Raw genomic sequence first — 17,428 nt, 5'->3', positions numbered from 1 at the left:
GGTTCCTGGCTTTCATGCCAGTGCTTTAGTGACTATGTCCACACCTTTTACTCTAGGTGGCCGTGAAACTCTAAGACACTAGCAGCTCTGAACCGAATTACCTGTTACCTGAGCTTCAGTCAATCATCTGCTGTTTGGACCCTTGCCCCACCCCTGCTTTGATAAGCACTCAGGGTTTGGCTTTTATTCAGACCTTCATATGGTGTTCCCATATTATAACTATGTGTTTGTCCTTAGGACTGACTGTGTTTTACACCTGGGCCCAGGTCTGACATCAATAATCTGGTTTCACTTTCAGACTCGTACATCTAGGATTATCCCAGCCCTGAAGCTCTGCCTGGAACAATAAACAAGCCATCTTTCATACGACCTGAGACCGACGCCCCAAAGCAAGGCTGAAGCAAAGGTCAGAAATCCAGAAACGAGACTGCAGATAAGGCTTGAAATGGAAAGGCCTCTCATGAACTTTCCAGGAAACTGAAGTAAATCATGTTGGAGCAGAAACCACTATCTGGACATGGATGGCCATCCCAGTATCTATGATTAGAGATGCAAATGCCAAAGATGTCCTGAATAGGTTGATGTGTCTAGAACAAAAAGACAGGTCTAAAGCTAAGGGAACATCTTGAAAACATGAAGAAGCACATTGCCATTTTTTTTTATTGAGACAGGGTCTCACCCTGTTGCCTAGGCTGGAGTGCAGTGGTGTGATCTTGGCTCACTGCAACCTCTGCCTCCTGGGTTCAAGCAATCCTTGTGCCTCAGCATCCCGAGTAGCTGGGACTACAGGCATGCACCACCATGCCCGGCCAATTAGTAGAGACAGGGTTTCGCCAGCTTGGCCAGGCTGGTCTCAAACTCCTAGCCTCAAGTGAGCCGCCCACCATGGCCTCCCAAAGTGCTGGAATTGCAGGCGTGAGCCACAGCTCTCAACCCACATCACATTTTTTAGGATAAGTTAATGACCATAAAACTTGATAAGTATGCACAAAATTTTAAGAGGAATAAGAACATACGAGTTTTGAATACAACTCCATGATTTTTAAAAAGCAGTGTACTTACCAACATGAATATTATCTTTAAATGCCACATCATGGAGCTGAAATATTAAATGCCGGCTGAATTTTTCATCAGTGCTAGAATCCAAGTTCAAAACATCTTCAGCTGAGCAATTAACACCATATAACTCTTGAAGTGCTTTACACACATACTAAAAACACAAGTAAAACACAAATAATTTATATTTTTTGTTTTAAAATTTTTCTATGAGCAATAAGCATCTCTTTAAATATCATCTATGAGTTAAAAAGTCATTAATTTCTGATCAGGCGCGATAGCTCCTGCCTGTAATCCCAGCACTTTGGGAGGCCAAGGCGGGCAGATTACTTGAAGTCAGAAGTTTGAGACCAGCCTAGCCAACATGGTAAAACGCAGTCTCTACTAAAAACACAAAAATTAGCCAGGCGTGGTGGCAGGTGTCTATAAATCCCAGCTACTCAGGAGGCCGAGGCAGGAAAATCACTTGAACCGAGGAGGCAGAGGTTGCAGTCAGCCAAGATGGTGCCACTGCACTCCAGTCTGGGTGACAGAGTGAGACTTCATCTCAGAAAAAAAAAAAAAAGTCATTAATTCATTTTTTTCATGGTTTTAATTACCAGAAAGTGTCTAGTTCATATTGAGCCTGAATCCAGCTCTAAGAATACAACCTCTGAGAATACATGGCAATGGGCATGAAGGCCACGCACAATAGAAAGGCAGCAAGCATGGGGGCTGGAGTCAGAGACAGCTCAGTGTCAGTTTTGGCTTTGCCATCTGCTAGCTCTATGACTTTGGTCAAATCTAAACCTTAACATTTCCCAGCTGCTAAACAGGAATAATAATAGCAGCTACCTTTTGGAGTTGCTTTAAGGAATAAACAAGAAAATGAAAGTTTTAGCACAGCGCCTGGCACGTGTAACTGCTTAAAAGCCTTGGTTGTGCAGCCTTAGGACAAGTCCCTAAAGCTTCAATCTTCTCATTTGCAAAATGAAGCTACTAAGAACTACCATGCAATATTATCTTGACATGAGCAAAAATATTTATGAACAGCCGTCAGTTTAGATACCTAAAAGTTAGGCAATAAATTGTATTTTTAATGATATTTTGGCATTCTTATAACACCACACTGCCCTCATGCCCTCTGGCTTTACTCTTCTGTAAATTCTTTCTCAGAGAGGGCTTCCTTGATTTCCCTCTCTACATCAAATTCCCCCTATATACTCTTTATCTCTTCATAGACTTACAAGGCTACAATTTTAGGTTGATTTATGTGATTAGTTTGACATGTTTCCTCTGTATTACAGGGGCTCTTCCTCCATATTTGTTCTCTCCCTCTGTAGATGCAGAATCCCAATTTTTAGCTAGATTGGAGGCCATCCAGAACAAAGACTACATTTCCCAGGCTCCTCTACAGCAGGGTGTGGCTAAGTCTGGCCAATGGGATGTGAGAAGGAAAGTATGCCACTTCTAAGTGATCCTCTAACAGGCAAAGGGCATGCCCTCCCCTTCTCCATTTGTACTGACTAGAATGCAGACACAGTGGTATGGGCCATTTTGGACAATGGAAGAAGGCAACATCTTAGGGACAGCAAAGCAACAAGCCTAGTCCCTAACAGTACAGAGCCACATTAGATATTACTTGGGGGAGAAATAGGTTTCTGTCTTGTTTAAGCCAGTTTAATTTTGCGTCTTTATTATGGCAGCTAAATCTATCGTAATTTGTTATCCTCCATTAGACTACAAAGTGTATGCCATCAGAAATTATGTCCCTTTGACTTACCACTTGGTAATCCTAGTGCCTGGGCACAGTGCCTGACACTTAGTAGAGACTAAAAACTGTTTGATGAATGAAGTCAACTTCTGTACTTTCGGAGCTACAGAGAATACATTTAGTGATGCTTTAGGTAGGACAAGTAATCATATTCTCCTAAATTCTATTTCCCAAGATTAACTTTAATTAAAACTTTAAGTTACTTAAATAATTAAATTATAAAACCCAGAAGTTAAACTTATATGAGTGGATAATGTTGCCCTGAAACATGGTCCTAATACATTAGCACCAGAATTCATTCTAACGGGGGAGAAGGGGCTTATTGAAATGTGTCAGTTTAGCCACTGAACCAAAGGGTATTTTCCATTATCACCAATTATTATTAACCATCTGCTAAATTAACATAAGAGCTAACCTAATTATGCCTCCTCACAGTAAGACTCAAAGGAAAAAGTACTTACTGGATTATAAACTTATTGCATACAAAGTAACCAATAAATGAAATTAATTTCAATGTAATCATTATAAAAAGCATTATATTAAGTAAAGTAATCCAGTGAGAACTGTTCTATCAACATGGTAAACATGTTAAATAAAAATGCTGTATAATTTTGAACTTAGATTTCTACAGTTTCTTCCCACAGTTTTGCTGATGCAGATTAGCTGCTCAAGACTCATTTGGACAAAGTGGTATAAAGAATAAGGAGAAAAAAATTCTAAACACCTACATGGTCTTTGCCATACCAGTGTTTATTAATATGTGTTACAAATGAAATTTGCTCCAGTGTTCATTTCATTAGAAATATTTCTAGTTTCTAAGTACTTCTTTGCTTAATATGCAATGTTAAGTGGCAGTGAAAATCTCTGAATCGAGGTTCCTTGTAGCCCACAGAGAAACTACACAAGAAATCTTACTTTAGACTGTAGAAGAAAGTCAATACTTATGAATTATTAAAAACATAATTAGGCCAGGCACAATGGCTCACGCCTATAATCCCAGCACTTTGGGAGGTCGAGATGGGTTTATCACTTGAGGCCAGGAGTTCAAGACCAGCCTGGCCAACATGGCAAAACCCTATCTCTACTAAAAATACAAAAATTAGCCAGGTATGGTGGCACACACCTGTAATCCCAGCTACTCGGGAGGCTGAGGCAGGAGAATTGCTTGAACCTGGGAGAGAGAGATTGCAGTGAGCTGAGATCACACCACTGCACTCCAGCCTGGGCGACAGAGCGAGACTCCATCTCAAAAATAATAATAATAATAATAATAATTATTATTATTATTATTATTAAGGTTTAAAATTAAACAGAATTTACCAGCTATAATGAAATAAGCATCTAAATTTATTTTTAAGGGTTCAATGGCTATTTGAAGAAAAACATAATTTGGGGTTTTTTTTGGGGGAAGGTGGGGGACTTTATATATATTTCTTCTGCTTCAAAGCCAGGATAAAGCTAACATTCTACATATTTTTTAAATAGCATTCACATACATTTTCACAATGATTTAAAATCAAGCATGTAGAGGTCCAACAGAGAATATTAGCAGATATTCTTTATCAAAAACATTTTAATTTGGATATATTTTAAAAGTTATAAAATGGGTAATCTATAACATTATTATTCAGTTAACATTTAAAAGAAAAATAGCTAGTCAATAAGTGTCAGTACCTACACTTAGGCTGAATAATAGTCAATACAATTTTAACACAACTTCCTGTGATACAATCTGAAAATTTTTTCTGAAATAATCCTAATAGAACTTAGCTGCACAAGTCCATGCTATTCCTTTTATTAGTAACTTCCTGGTTGACACAGCTAAATCAAAAATAAAGAACTACAATATTTTTTCTCTTAGTTAAAAATAGTGATAACTATATTATAGACAAGGTTTTACCATTACTAGCTGTAGGGCCTTGAATAGGAATTAGTTTCGTCTGGGCCTTAATTTCCTCATTTCGAAAGGGACAAGATAAGATGATTTCCAAAATTCCTGCAAGCTTGAAAATTCTAATACTATTTGTAGTCAGTCTTCTTGAGGTTCATCTCAGTACCCAATTTTTACAGTAAAAATTATTTTGCCTGGCTTTTACCAAAGTCAGCTATTCGTAATGGAAGTCAGAGAATTAATATATAATTTTAAAATATAGAAAATTTCCAAACCGACATCTTTTTCAAAGCATTTTTTTTTACCAGACAGTAAAATTGCAAAATATATGAACACAAATTGAACTTTCCTTCCTTTTCACAGTTTACTCATAGAAGTAATATTAAAAAAATCCTAAAGTCAAAAGGAAGAGTAGCAAGAAAAAGAAGAGATACAGAACCTACATATTATGTAGGCTGAATTCACTGAATGAATAAGCCAATGAAGAGATGAATAGATAGAAATAAGAAAAACTTGAGTTGGCCATTTACCTCAATGAGTAATGCAACCATCTTTTTCCCATCAGCTCCTGGGTTGGCAGGTTTGTTAAATTCCAAATCAAAATAAAGCTTGCACACAGCATTTTCAGGAATAACTTCATAGCAGTGTAAGAGATTTTTTCTAAATTGAATAATTCAAGATTGTTAAATTGATATCTTATACCTTTATTGATTGATTGATTGATTGAGACTGAGTCAGCTCTGTTGCCCAGGCTGGACTGCAGTGGTGTGATCTCAGTTCACTGCAACCTTCTCCTCCTGGGTTCAAGCGATTCTCCTGCCTCAGCCTCCCAAGTAGCTGGGACTACAGGCACGCGCCACCATGCCTGGTTAATTTTTGCATTTTTAGTAGAGACAGGGTTTACGCCATGTTGGCCAGGCTGATCTTGAATTCCTGGCTTCAAGTGATCCACGTGCCTCAGCCTCTCAAAGTGCTGGGATTACAGATGTGAGGCACCACGCCCAGCCTCTATCTTATACCTTTTGAATCACGGCAGTCTATCTTACATTGCAAGTACTGTGTTAACTGTGCTTTCACTACATACAAGTATGAAATGAGAACATGATAAAATGAACTGTTCACCGTAGGTTTATGGCTCACCGTATCAAGGGTTTCCATCAAGCAAAATGTAACAATTATATCCTGTAACATTATTTAACTGGAAAATACAGTCAATCTTACAGTGTTATTTATTGACAGATGAGTTTGATATTGTGTAATACCTCTATATTTGTTTTTAGTGTCACCATGAAACAAATTTTCTTTGAAAGAAAATGTTCTTTTCAGGATTCCATATTCTTGGGATTCCATGAATTTTCCATAAGAATTTTTAAATTCTGTATTTTCATTGGAAGATAATATTTTAAAAATTGGTTAAAAAATTCGGAATCACCTGACTTTGATAAGCTCTCAACGCTCACGTTTGCAGTTACATTCTTTCTGGCATTAAGAGGAATGACTTTGACATGGGTTAAATAGGGAGAGATGCTGACTTAATTTGCAAATGATAATTTGGGCTAAGTGATAGTCGGATGGCATCCTATACAAATTAAGGACTTGTAATAATTTGAAGAGGGAAAAGTTATGTGAAAATTGTATCATCAGGTGGCACAGGTAGTGGAGGAACTCAACACACACATACACATACACACATACACACCCTGTAGCAGTCAGTTCCATATTTACATGGGAAGATGAGACTGAGTTTCAGCAAAACATCTGTCACGTAATCTTAATGATTTTCATTCAACTCTAACTGGTGTTGCATGTATATAAACATAAATAAATCCAGTTTCATATTTGAAGCTACTTAGCAACATTTGAATACAAGTATTCTAAATCAATATAGGGCATGCTAACAATTTACTCTCCTTTTCCATACATTACACAAGTCTGAGAAATACTTGAATACGGCTGGGCACGGTGGCTCACGCCTGTAATCCCAGCACTTTGGGAGGCCAAGGCAGGCAGATCATCTGAGGTCAGGAGCTCGAGACCAGGCTGACCAATATAATGAAACCCCGTCTCTACTAAAAACACAAAAATTAGCCAGGCGTGGTGGCAGGCGCCTGTAATCCCAGCTACTTGGGAGACTGAGACAGGAGAATCGCTTGAACTCAGGGAGGTTGCGGTGAGCGAGATTGCGCCATTGCACTCCAGCCTGGGCAACAAGAGTAAAACTCCGTCTCAAAAAAAATTTTAAAAATTTAAAAAAAGAAAGAAAGAAAAAAGAAATACTTGAATTGATCACTCAGTCAAAATAAAGCTAATAAGCCAGGTGCGGTGGCTCACACCTGTAATCCCAACACTTTGGGAGGCCGAGGTGGGTGGATTACCTGAGGTCAGGAGTTAGAGACCAGCCTGGTCAATATGGTGAAACCCCGTCTCTACTAAAAACATAAAAATGAGCCAGGCATGGTGGTGGGCACCTGTAATCCCAGCAACTCGGGAGGCTGAGGCAGGAGAACCACTTGCACTCAGGAGGCAGAGGCTGCAGTGAGCTGAGACCATGGCACTGCACTCCAGTCTGGGCAACAAGAGTAAAACTAAAGCTAGTAACAAATAATTTAAAATAGTAATAATAAAGTCAACATAAAGCAGATATTTATTACTAGGTAAATAACATAAATATTCCTTTGTGATTAATAGTATAATTTAATACCTGTTTGCAAAAGAGAAATTTCAAAACTCCCTTTGAGTACATGCGTATATTCGTGTATGTGCATGATTATTTTCTCCTAGCACCTGGTGAGATACTCAAGCATTGCTATGACAAGAAAACTCCAGAATTCAATTCTAAGAGCAACTAATAGTGTGGTCACGAACTGTGGAAGCCAATTCAGCCTGAACTAATTTCACCAAAATTCCTAGCAAGGAAATGAAACTCTAGCTTAATGTGTGGTTCTGCTGCATGCTACCTACCTGGATTTATAGTAAAACCAAAATTCAGCATAGGTTGTCACAAGGTAAATACGTTGTCCATCTCCTACTTTGCATTCCAAAGCAAATACATGAACGTCCTACATAAAATCAAAAAAGAATTCAGAAAAATTCACAAAATACAAACCTAAACTCAACTGTAGCTATTGAATGTTCATAAAGATTTTTTCATTCAAGTTTTCAGAAACTGTAATTTGAACATATGTATTATTAAAAACAAGACAAATTTTTACTAGGTTTATGCCATTCAAAATCTAATTATACCTATTTTTTTATCATTCATATAAAAGGTGAAAACAATTAGCATATGCAGACCGAAGAGAAAAAAGGAGAGAAACCACTCTTAAAAATATTACTTGTTTGACTTCCTATGAGAGTTTTATTTCTCAGTTTATGAAATTAAACTTATTTTTCAAAACTACTTATTATTATAAATGATTTGCACTAAAATTAATTAGTAAATTCCCTAGTACATATAAAAATGTATGTAGGAGCCATTTTTTTTTTTTTTTTGAAACAGAGTCTTACTCTGTTGCCCAGGCTGGAGTGCAGTGGCGTGATCTCGACTCACTGCAACCTCTGTCTCCCGGGTTCAAGCGATTCTCCTGCCTCAGCCTCCCAAGGAGCTGGGATTACAGGCACCCACCACCATGCCCGATTAATTTTTTGTATTTTTAGTAGAGACGAGATTTCACCATGCTGGCCAGGCTGGTATCGAACTTCTGACCTCAAAGTGATCTGCCTGCCTCAGCCTCCTAAAGTGCTAGGATTACAGGCGTGAGCCACCGTACCCAGCTGGAACCATTTCTTTAAAGGTTAATCACTGCAGTAGTTCTTTAAATATAATTGTTCATGCCTCCTGCCATACAAGTTTCTTCTAATAGAGGAATACATCACAAGTTCTTTTGTTTCCTCTTAGCTAAAGGTAGCTGGTGAGCATATTTTTCTTTTCATGAATGAAAAATCACCGGACTCAGTTGCTTAACCCTAACAAAAATCTTTTTGAAATAAATTTTATAGACTGGTGATTAGCAAGTCCAACAAGCATACCCCTATCTATATCTTTTTAAAATTCAAGTTCAAATGAATCTGTCAGTATTTTAATTTCTGTTGCTTGAATTAGGTTTACCCAAAATGACTAAGAAAGGTATTTCTTAAACCATTCTCATGAGATTTGAGTAAGCCTATCCTTACTAGAGAAAGAGAGGTCCTTCTAAAACTTCCAGCACTTGGAGATTTTATACAGCAACAGTGATCAGACTCACAGCACATTTATGCTATCATATAAGCATCTTATCTTTTCTTTCATATTTCTTTATATTCCCCACAGTGCCCAAAAAAAAAAGAATGTGCAATACACATCTGTTGCTTGATTTAGTGATTTTTATTTATTTATTTTTTGAGATGGAGTTTCGCTCTTGTTGCCCAGGCTGGAGTGCAATGGCGCGATCTCGGCTCACAGCAAACTCTGCCTCCCGGATTCAAGCCATTCTCCTGCCTCAGCCTCCGGAGCAGTTGGGATTACAGGCATGCGCCACCACGCCCGGCTAATTTTGTATTTATAGGAGAGACAGGGTTTCTCCATGTTGGTCAGGCTGGTCTCGAACTCCGGACCTCAGGTGATCCACCCGCCTCGGCCTCCCAAAGTGCTGGGATTACAGGCGTGAGCCACCTCGCCCGGCCAGTGATTTTTATTTTTGAGCACCATGTTCTTTGAAAGGCTAACACTTCTTTCTCCTACTTGCTTACTGTGTTTAAATAAATATGGTTCCCCTCCCTCTAAGCATAAAGCTTCATTTAAATATCATCACAATTTTTAAAAACTAATTGGTACTAGACGTGTCATTCTTTTTCATTACTAATATAAATTAAATGGTTAATGATTCACAGGAATATTTTTCCTAAATCACGTGCCATTAAGATTGCCATTAAATTTTCTTGGTAGAATACATGGCCTGAAATGAAGACAAATAATAGATTTTTTTTTTAAAGAACTGAAATTATAATGAAGAAGAAGAAGAAAGAAGAAGAGGAAGTGGAAGAGGAGGAAGAAGAAAAGGAGGAGGAGGAAATTACTTCTTTACAGCTTTTAACAAAATTAAAAGCTTGAGCTTGTCGATGAAATAGTCTCCAAATGGAGGGTGGTTCTTCTGGCTTGGACAATCTTGGTCTATACACTGAGGACAACGGTTTCCTCTCATAATGAGATGCTCGTTCTTCAATTTGCTTCAGTTTTGCTTCCCATTTTCTATTCATTGGTTCAGAAGTGTGGAGAGAATAAATCCTATCCCACGTAATATTTCTATCAATTACTACTAAAACAAACAACAAACAAAAAGGCCATTAATTTCTTTGTTTAGAATATACTTTGTTTGATAAAGTTTCAAAACTCACTTCCTGACACTTATTTTCTTGTTTATTCTTTGCATGAAGTTTTACCACAGAACGAGAGCAAGGCTGGTTATCAGAAATTCTTAGATCCTGGTTCTTCATCTAATGGTATTACGACCTTGGACAGGTTAATGAAGCTCCCTGAATCTTAGTTTAATCAACTGAAAAATGGGAATCAATATCATCTTGAGTACTTTATATACTTAGCTTGAAGATAAATGTGATGACATAAGCAAATGTTCTCTAAATTACAAAGCCTCATGTAAATATATGTGCTTTTTGTATCATTATGGTTTTTACTATAACCATTTTATGGTATCACGTGCTATGACCTTGTCCACCCATTCTTGTGCTATTATTTCTCAGTGTAGAATTCATTTCTAGATACCAATGTACAGCTCTTAGTTCCCTTTTCCTCTGTTTCTGTCCATGTCTCCTCTTCTCTCTCAACACAACTTTTAGTTGGGCTAGTTTTGGATGTCTGTAGTAATGGATGATTTTTCTTTCTATATAATACTTCTATGTCAACCATGCCAGAGTAAGGGGGCCAGGCAATAATTTTCCAATTTGGGGTTATAATTCATTTACAAAAGAAAAAGAATAGGTTTTTAGAAGAGTGGGAAAACTTTCACTCTAGATTAAAAACAGCCAAATCAGCCACAAACCCCTTGCCATTTTTCCCATCAAGAGATGGCACCTAAACTCACTCTCATACTGACTCTCAGCTTGGCCATATGACTTGTTTTGGGCCAACATCACATTGACAAAAGTGAAGCAAGCAGAGGTTTAACGAGTGCCTTTGCAGCAGACTTGGTTATCCTAGAGTCCCACCCTGAGATTGCCATGCCGTAACTCTAGGCTCATAGAGGATGAAAGCCCATATGGAAAAGAACCAAGGAATTGCAGCCAACAGCCAGCATAAGCAGTCTGATACGTGAGTTGGGCCATTCTGGACATCCAGCCATCATCTGAATTCAAAGCATTAGTAAGCCTGAGTCCCAGAGAGACCTACCAAACTGCCCAGCCAACCCACAGAGCTATAAGAAAAAATAAATTTGGTTGTTTTGTCTTTTTTAAGCCAGTAAGTTTGGGGCTGGCTTTGACATAGAAATAGGTAATTAATGGAGTTCCTCTCTTTATTAATATCATCTCTGCCATAATTTACCTATGTGGAAAATGGATATATTGGGGCTTTTTTTAAGTGAAATAATATGTACTAAATCATTTAACAGTAAAGTCCTATTTCTTTGGTAACACATTTGTGCTTATTGAGTTGACAAACATTGTCTTGAATTTTAGCAGAAAACTTTGCAGCAACACAAACTCATTGGCAAATGACTATTTCCTGGAAGGAAAACCAGAATCTCCCTAAAAGATTAAGAAAGGGGGCAAGGGGCGGTGGCTCCCGCCTGTATTCCCAGCACTTTGGGAGGCTGAGGTGGGTGGATCATGAGATCAGGAGTTCGAGACCAGCCTGACCAAGATGGTGAAACCCCGTCTCTACTAAAAATACAAAAATTAGCTGGGCATGGTGGTGGGCACCTATAATCCCAGCTACTCGGGAGACTGAGGTAACAGAATAGTTTGAACCAGGAGTGGAGGTGCCAGTGAGCCGAGATCGCACCACTGCACTCCAGCCTGGGTGACAGGGCAAGACTCCATCTCAAAAAAAAAAAAAAAAAGATTACGAGAGGGTAGACCGGGCGCCATGGCTCATGCCTGTAATCCCAGAACTTTGGGAGGCAGAGGAGGGCGGATTACCTGAGGTCAGGAGTTTGAGACCAGCCTGACCAATATGGTAAAACCCCGTCTCTACTAAAAATACAGAAATTAGCCAGGCGTGGTGGCGGGCACCTGTAGTCCCAAATACTTGGGAGGCTGAGACAGGAAAATTGCTTGAACCCAGGAGGCAGAGATTGCAGTGAGCTGAAATTATGACAATGCACTCTAGCCTCCTGAGTAGCTGGGACTACTCCATCTCAAAAGAAAAGAAAAAAAAAAAGGGGGGGTAGAACATCATGACCTTGTTAGAAAAAAAACAGAGGCATATTATCTGCAGATTTCAAATTTGACATCAATCATAACAGACCTAAGAAAGATTATTCTCTCAGAGTTATACCTAATCCACATATAAATTATATACTAGGAAACAGAAATATAATTCTAAAGGTACCAACGTAAATTTCATAACAGGTATGCTTAGGGAAAATATCAATTCACTGGATGGAGGAGATGAAGCAATTTTTTTAAAAACTGCTTTGTCCAGGCACGGTGGCTCACGCCTGTACTCCCAGCACTTTGGGAGGCCAAGGTAGGCGGATCACGAGGTCAGGAGATCAAGACCATCCTGGCTACCACAGTGAAACCCTGTCTCTACCAAAAATACAAAACAAATTAGCCAGGCGTGGTGGCGGGTGCCTGTAGTCCCAGCTACTGAGGAGGCTGAGGCAGAAGAATGGCGTGAACCTGGGAGGCGGAGCTTGCGGTGAGCCGAGATTGTGCCACTGCACTCCAGCCTGGGCGACGGAGTGAGACTCTGTCTCAAAAAAAAAAAAAAAAAAAAAACTGCTTTAATTTGTCAATACAAAGTGATATGGCTCCTTATTGCTAGATTCTGAGTATTCAGTTACTTTGATCTGCTTCACATACAGCTAAAAATCTGCTACACTTAGATAAACCTGAGAAACTGACTTTCTATCATGAAGTTTATTAACTTTTAACAAAGTCCATTGATTATTAGTGAAGAAAATAAACACAGAATGCAATCACATCTGAAGCTAGCTAGTATCTAACTGATAACTGACTACAAATGACTATGTAGATATTCATACTTCATGACACTGAAATTTTCTCATGAGAAACTGTGTGATTTTATAAAAATCTTGGCAGGACCATGGGAGTGTGTCACACATGAACATCATGGAGTCACAGTGAAAAAACAGCTTAAGACTCACTGAACTGGGGAGACCATGAGCATCAACAGAAGAAGAAAGAGAAGTTCAGTATATATCATACCCCCTTCACGTCTGCACAGCTTGAAAATTTTAACAGCTGGGGTGAGCATCAGAAGACAACTGGGGCTTGGTCTAGTCCAGCAGGAGGGTTGAATTACAAAAAGCAAAGGAAATGGAGAACAGTAAGGCATCTGGCATTCTGGTTTGGGACTATCACATTCCTCATCCCTCCCCTCTGGCGGAATATGTCACCATATTAGAAATGCTTTTCATTCCCGGTGGTGAAAAAGTGTTGTCTTTCTTTTACATAATTGTGTATCAAAGCTCCTTTCCACTCAAGGACTATAACTATTTTTGGTAATAGTTTCCAAGTTCCAAAGGAAAACTTTTATTGTATTTTAAAAGATTGGGCTCCGCCCGGTGCAGTGGCTCACGCCTGTAATCCCAGCACTTTGGGAGGCCCAGGCGGGCGGATCACAAGGTCAGGAGTTTGAGACCAGCCTGGCCAACATGGTGAAACCCCATCTCTACTAAAAAATAAAATAAAATAAAAGATTGGGCTCAAAGAGTTTCTATTATTTAATTCTTAACATTGCACAGAATGTTTATTTAACCATGTTTGATTATTTAAGCATGGTTGATACTGATCTTTCAACCTAAGGGGGTCGAGCTAGAAAAAAGGCTACGTTAGTTCTTTTCGAATAACTATAGTGGGAGAAGAGGCAGCAGGGATGGGAGGGGAGAGGTGACGCAGACCTGAGTAGCCCCAGCTTCCCTGTGTTTATGCCCAGCCTTGCCCAGCTGTGACACTTGATGGCCTGCATTCCAGGAGCAGCTGAAGGAGGGGGCACATGCTTCCTATTTACCAGTTTCTGGGAAGACCTGAAGCCGGCCTGGCCATGGTTCTTCCTAGCCTAGTTCTCTCAGTTTCTTTCTTTCTCACCTACCTACCTTCCTTCCTTACTTCTTCTTTCCCTTCTTTCCTTCCTTCCTTCCCTTCTTTCCCTTGTTTCCTTCCTTCTCTTCTTCCTTCCTTCCTCCCTTCCTTCCTCCCTCCCTCCCTTCCTTCCCTTCTTTTCTTCCTTCCTCCCTCCCTTTTTTCTTTTCTTTTTTCTTTTTTTCTCATCACTGGTCAGTTCCTATTCCCCAACTCCAAATTCTCCCTCTACCCTGAGATTAGATTCATGAGTATTTTGCATTTTCTGCCAGTACTCTAGTTCTACGATTTGGTAATATCCTGGTATTTGACAATATTTTCTTAATATAATCCTTTTTCTAGCCTCTTGGAATGCATTCGTACTATTTCTCCCACTGCTAAAGTATTTATTATAAAGTATGTGATCAAAAAGCATTTACAAAAATATTATTATATAAGTTCACTTTCTGGATGAATAACACCTTCAGAAATTAAGTATAAATGACTAGATTTTCTTTTTTTCTCCCACTTCAGTCACTTTGCCTTTCTATGCTTGAGCAGAAGTAACTCATATTTAAATTTCCCCAAATCCTCTTTAAGGAGTAAGAAAACACACAGCGATATATTGTGCTTTTTTTTTTTTTTCCAGTTCCTCCTTTCTATCCTCCCCACAGGATCTCCCATCCAAACAGCATAACTCTGCCAGACCAATCACCCTTAAAACCATTTTCATCACTTTTCACAGGGATAATGATTCATAGCAACATTCAACTCACACAGGTAAACTAACGTCATGAAGTCTAAACTCCCCTCCAGAATCTGCCCCTAAATCATTTACCTATTTCATTCCTCATCTTCCACCATCTCACCAAATGAATTGATAATGACCTCTCCTTTCTCCTGAGCCACTCCAGAAACCTCCCCCTACCCAGCACACATTTCTCTTACCTGGAATGCCCCACGTTGCCTTTCCCGAATTCTTCCCCTTCTAGGCCCAGATCAAGTTCTGTTACCTCTGGGACACCTCTGTAAAGAGAAATTACTGGCTTCAGCCAGAAGACACTGCCTCCAGCCTACTGTTCTGCTATAATTAAAATGTTTGGCTGGGCACGGTGGCTCACGCCTGTAATCCCAGCACTTGGGAAGCCGAGGTGGGTGGATCACCTGAGGTCAGGAGTTGGAGACCAGCCTGGCCAACATGGTGAAACCCCATCTCTACTAAAAATACAAAAATTAGCCGGGCCTAGTGGTAGGCACCTGTAATCCCAGCTACTTGGGAGGCTGAGGCAGGAGAATCATGTGAACCCGGGAGGCAGAGGTTGCAGTGAGCCAAGATTGCACCACTGCACTCCAGCCTGGGCAACAAGGGTGAAACTCTGTCTCAAAAAAAAAAGTTCATAGACTAAGTAAATTAGTATGATTTACAGGAAACCAGAAAACTGCTGCTAATGCTTGCTCATTTTGGCAAGAAAGTTTAGCACAGGAAGGGGTTTGGGCATCACAATGGGATAAGGCCCAGTTCAACCACACTAGTCCCCTCTTTGCAAATTACTGCTCTGCAGAGCCACTGTTAAGGTTGGGAGTGGGTCCTATTTCTCAGTTTTATTGAGGCAGAAAAAGGACTGTCAAACATTGGTGTTCACTCAATTCAGGAGGGATAAAGAAAGGCCTAAGTCTTATTTGTGGGATCTGAGTTTAACTCTTGTGACTCTCTTTTTAGGAAGAGCAAACTACTTAACCCTTTTTTTTTCTTTTTTTGAGACAGTCTTGCTCTGTTGCCCAGACTAGAGTGCAGTGGCGCAATCTCGGCTCACTGCAACCTCTTCCTCCCGGGTTCAAGCGATTCTCCTGCCTCAGCCTCCCAAGTAGCTGGGATTACAGGCGCCCACCACTGCGCCCGGCTAATTTTTTTTTTTGTATTTTTAGTAAAGACAGGGTTTCGCCATCTTGGCCAGGCTGTTCTCGAACTCCTGACCTCGTGATCCACCTGCCTCGGCCTCCCAAAGTCCTGGGATTACAGGCATGAGCCACGGCGCCGGGACTTAACCTCTTTAAACTCGGCCTTAACCTCTTTAAACCTTATCCTCTTTAAATTGGAATTGCTATCCCGAGGGATTGTTGAAAGGATGAAACAAACAAATGTATTATGAAAATGTAAAAGCATGCAATAAACTCTTAGCAAGTGGTAACCACATATAAAACTAAGTATATTTCTGTGCAGAATATAGTCCCTATAGTCGAATAGGCGCAAGTGTTAGAAATAGGCTCTGCCATGGGGTCCCTGATCTGACTTCTGAATGTCAAGAACCTTTTGAAATCTGATGCAGAATGTCGTGCTCACATGTGTTGGTGAATTCTTCTGCGAAAACGATTCACAGTTTGCTTCAGGGTCTAAAATGAGTTCATGACCCAAAATAGGAAGGGGATCAGTAGGGCAGTACATAGCACACCCTTGACGTAACCATTTTTAATAACTCCATCTTAGGAAAAGACCCCATTTTTATATTTCATAGGGCATTTGCCAACAAGGATACTACACTTTAATAAACAAATAAAAAAATAGTCCGCATCCAACCAGGTAAGGACACAAACCAGCACCCTCTTCCATTACCAGTTCTCACCACAGGACTCTGTGACTATAAAAGATGAGGCCTTCGGCAGCTCCAAACAGCCGGCTTAATTGACGCTGTCTTTGCAGAAAGACCTCTCGGCCCAAACCAGGCTTCTTTTCCTCTTCTTCACTCCCTCTGGATTGGTTCGTTCATCTCTTTGTCTTATCTCTTTTTCCTCATGATATTAAATGCTACTTTGTTGTGGGATGCTTAACCTGTAGCATTTATATGTGGATTAAGTACACTACTATGACTCGTGGAGCGGCTTGAGCCTGTGTGTCCAGGCTCTGACTACCCAGTGACCAGCAAGTGCTGAGAACTGCCTCCTTGGGAACTCCACGCAGCTCGTGGCTTTTGTGATTGAAAGAGCGTCCATAGAAGCCTGACATGGTGGAAAACACAGCATGCGTGGACCTGGTTATTTCTAGCCGGGCACCCTGGTGACAGGAGGTTAAGGCTTTTGATTTAGGGAGAGGGACCTGGGGATAACCCAAAGGCCTCAGGTCATCGCAGAGGAGACAGAAATTACCGGTGGGCGTCCCGGCCTGCTCCTCTTCTTCCCAGAGCTCAAACTGGGCAGCAGGCCTGGCTTTGTCTCCCTTCTAGGTACCCGTTGGGCCTGGCGCGGTTTCCAAGTTTCGCTCAACTTCCCTCCAGAATCCCGCGCTGGGAGCGGAAGCCCGCGGACTCTCAGGAAGACCCAGAATTCAAATCCGGGGCGGGGGAGCCGGGCCGGCCCTCGGGGCGGGACCAAAGCGCGAGGACCGGCGCGGGACGCGAGGGCGGGACCAGGGCGGGAGGACGAACGCGGGGTGCGGGGGCGGGGCGTGCTGCGGCGGGCGCCTCCCGGGGCCCAGCCTGGGGCTGGGTTCTCGG

General features: G+C 40.6%; 1 protein-coding gene across 20 annotated transcripts in view; it reads right to left on the bottom strand.

Moving 5' to 3' along the window:
- PRIMPOL (primase and DNA directed polymerase) overlaps window positions 1-17,325 on the bottom strand; it is a 45,140-nt gene extending 27,815 nt beyond the window's left edge. For 2 of the 20 annotated variants that reach the window (XM_024245465.3, XM_024245466.3), the window contains exons 1-7: window positions 17,082-17,319; window positions 14,889-14,966; window positions 13,086-13,156; window positions 9,756-9,994; window positions 7,662-7,759; window positions 5,231-5,360; window positions 1,063-1,210 (exon numbers count right to left, since the gene is read on the bottom strand). In XM_024245465.3, coding sequence (XP_024101233.1) covers window positions 1,063-1,210; window positions 5,231-5,360; window positions 7,662-7,759; window positions 9,756-9,994; window positions 13,086-13,134 — 664 coding nt within the window. In that variant the 5' untranslated portion in view covers window positions 13,135-13,156; window positions 14,889-14,966; window positions 17,082-17,319. 20 annotated transcript variants of the gene reach the window in all.
- Window positions 17,326-17,428: the final 103 nt, after the last annotated feature.

This window comes from Pongo abelii, chromosome 3, assembly GCF_028885655.2.
Source record: "Pongo abelii isolate AG06213 chromosome 3, NHGRI_mPonAbe1-v2.0_pri, whole genome shotgun sequence".
NCBI lineage: Eukaryota > Metazoa > Chordata > Mammalia > Primates > Hominidae > Pongo > Pongo abelii.
The sequence above is the reverse complement of the archived record's forward strand: the minus strand, read 5'-3'. Positions and strand labels throughout refer to the sequence as shown.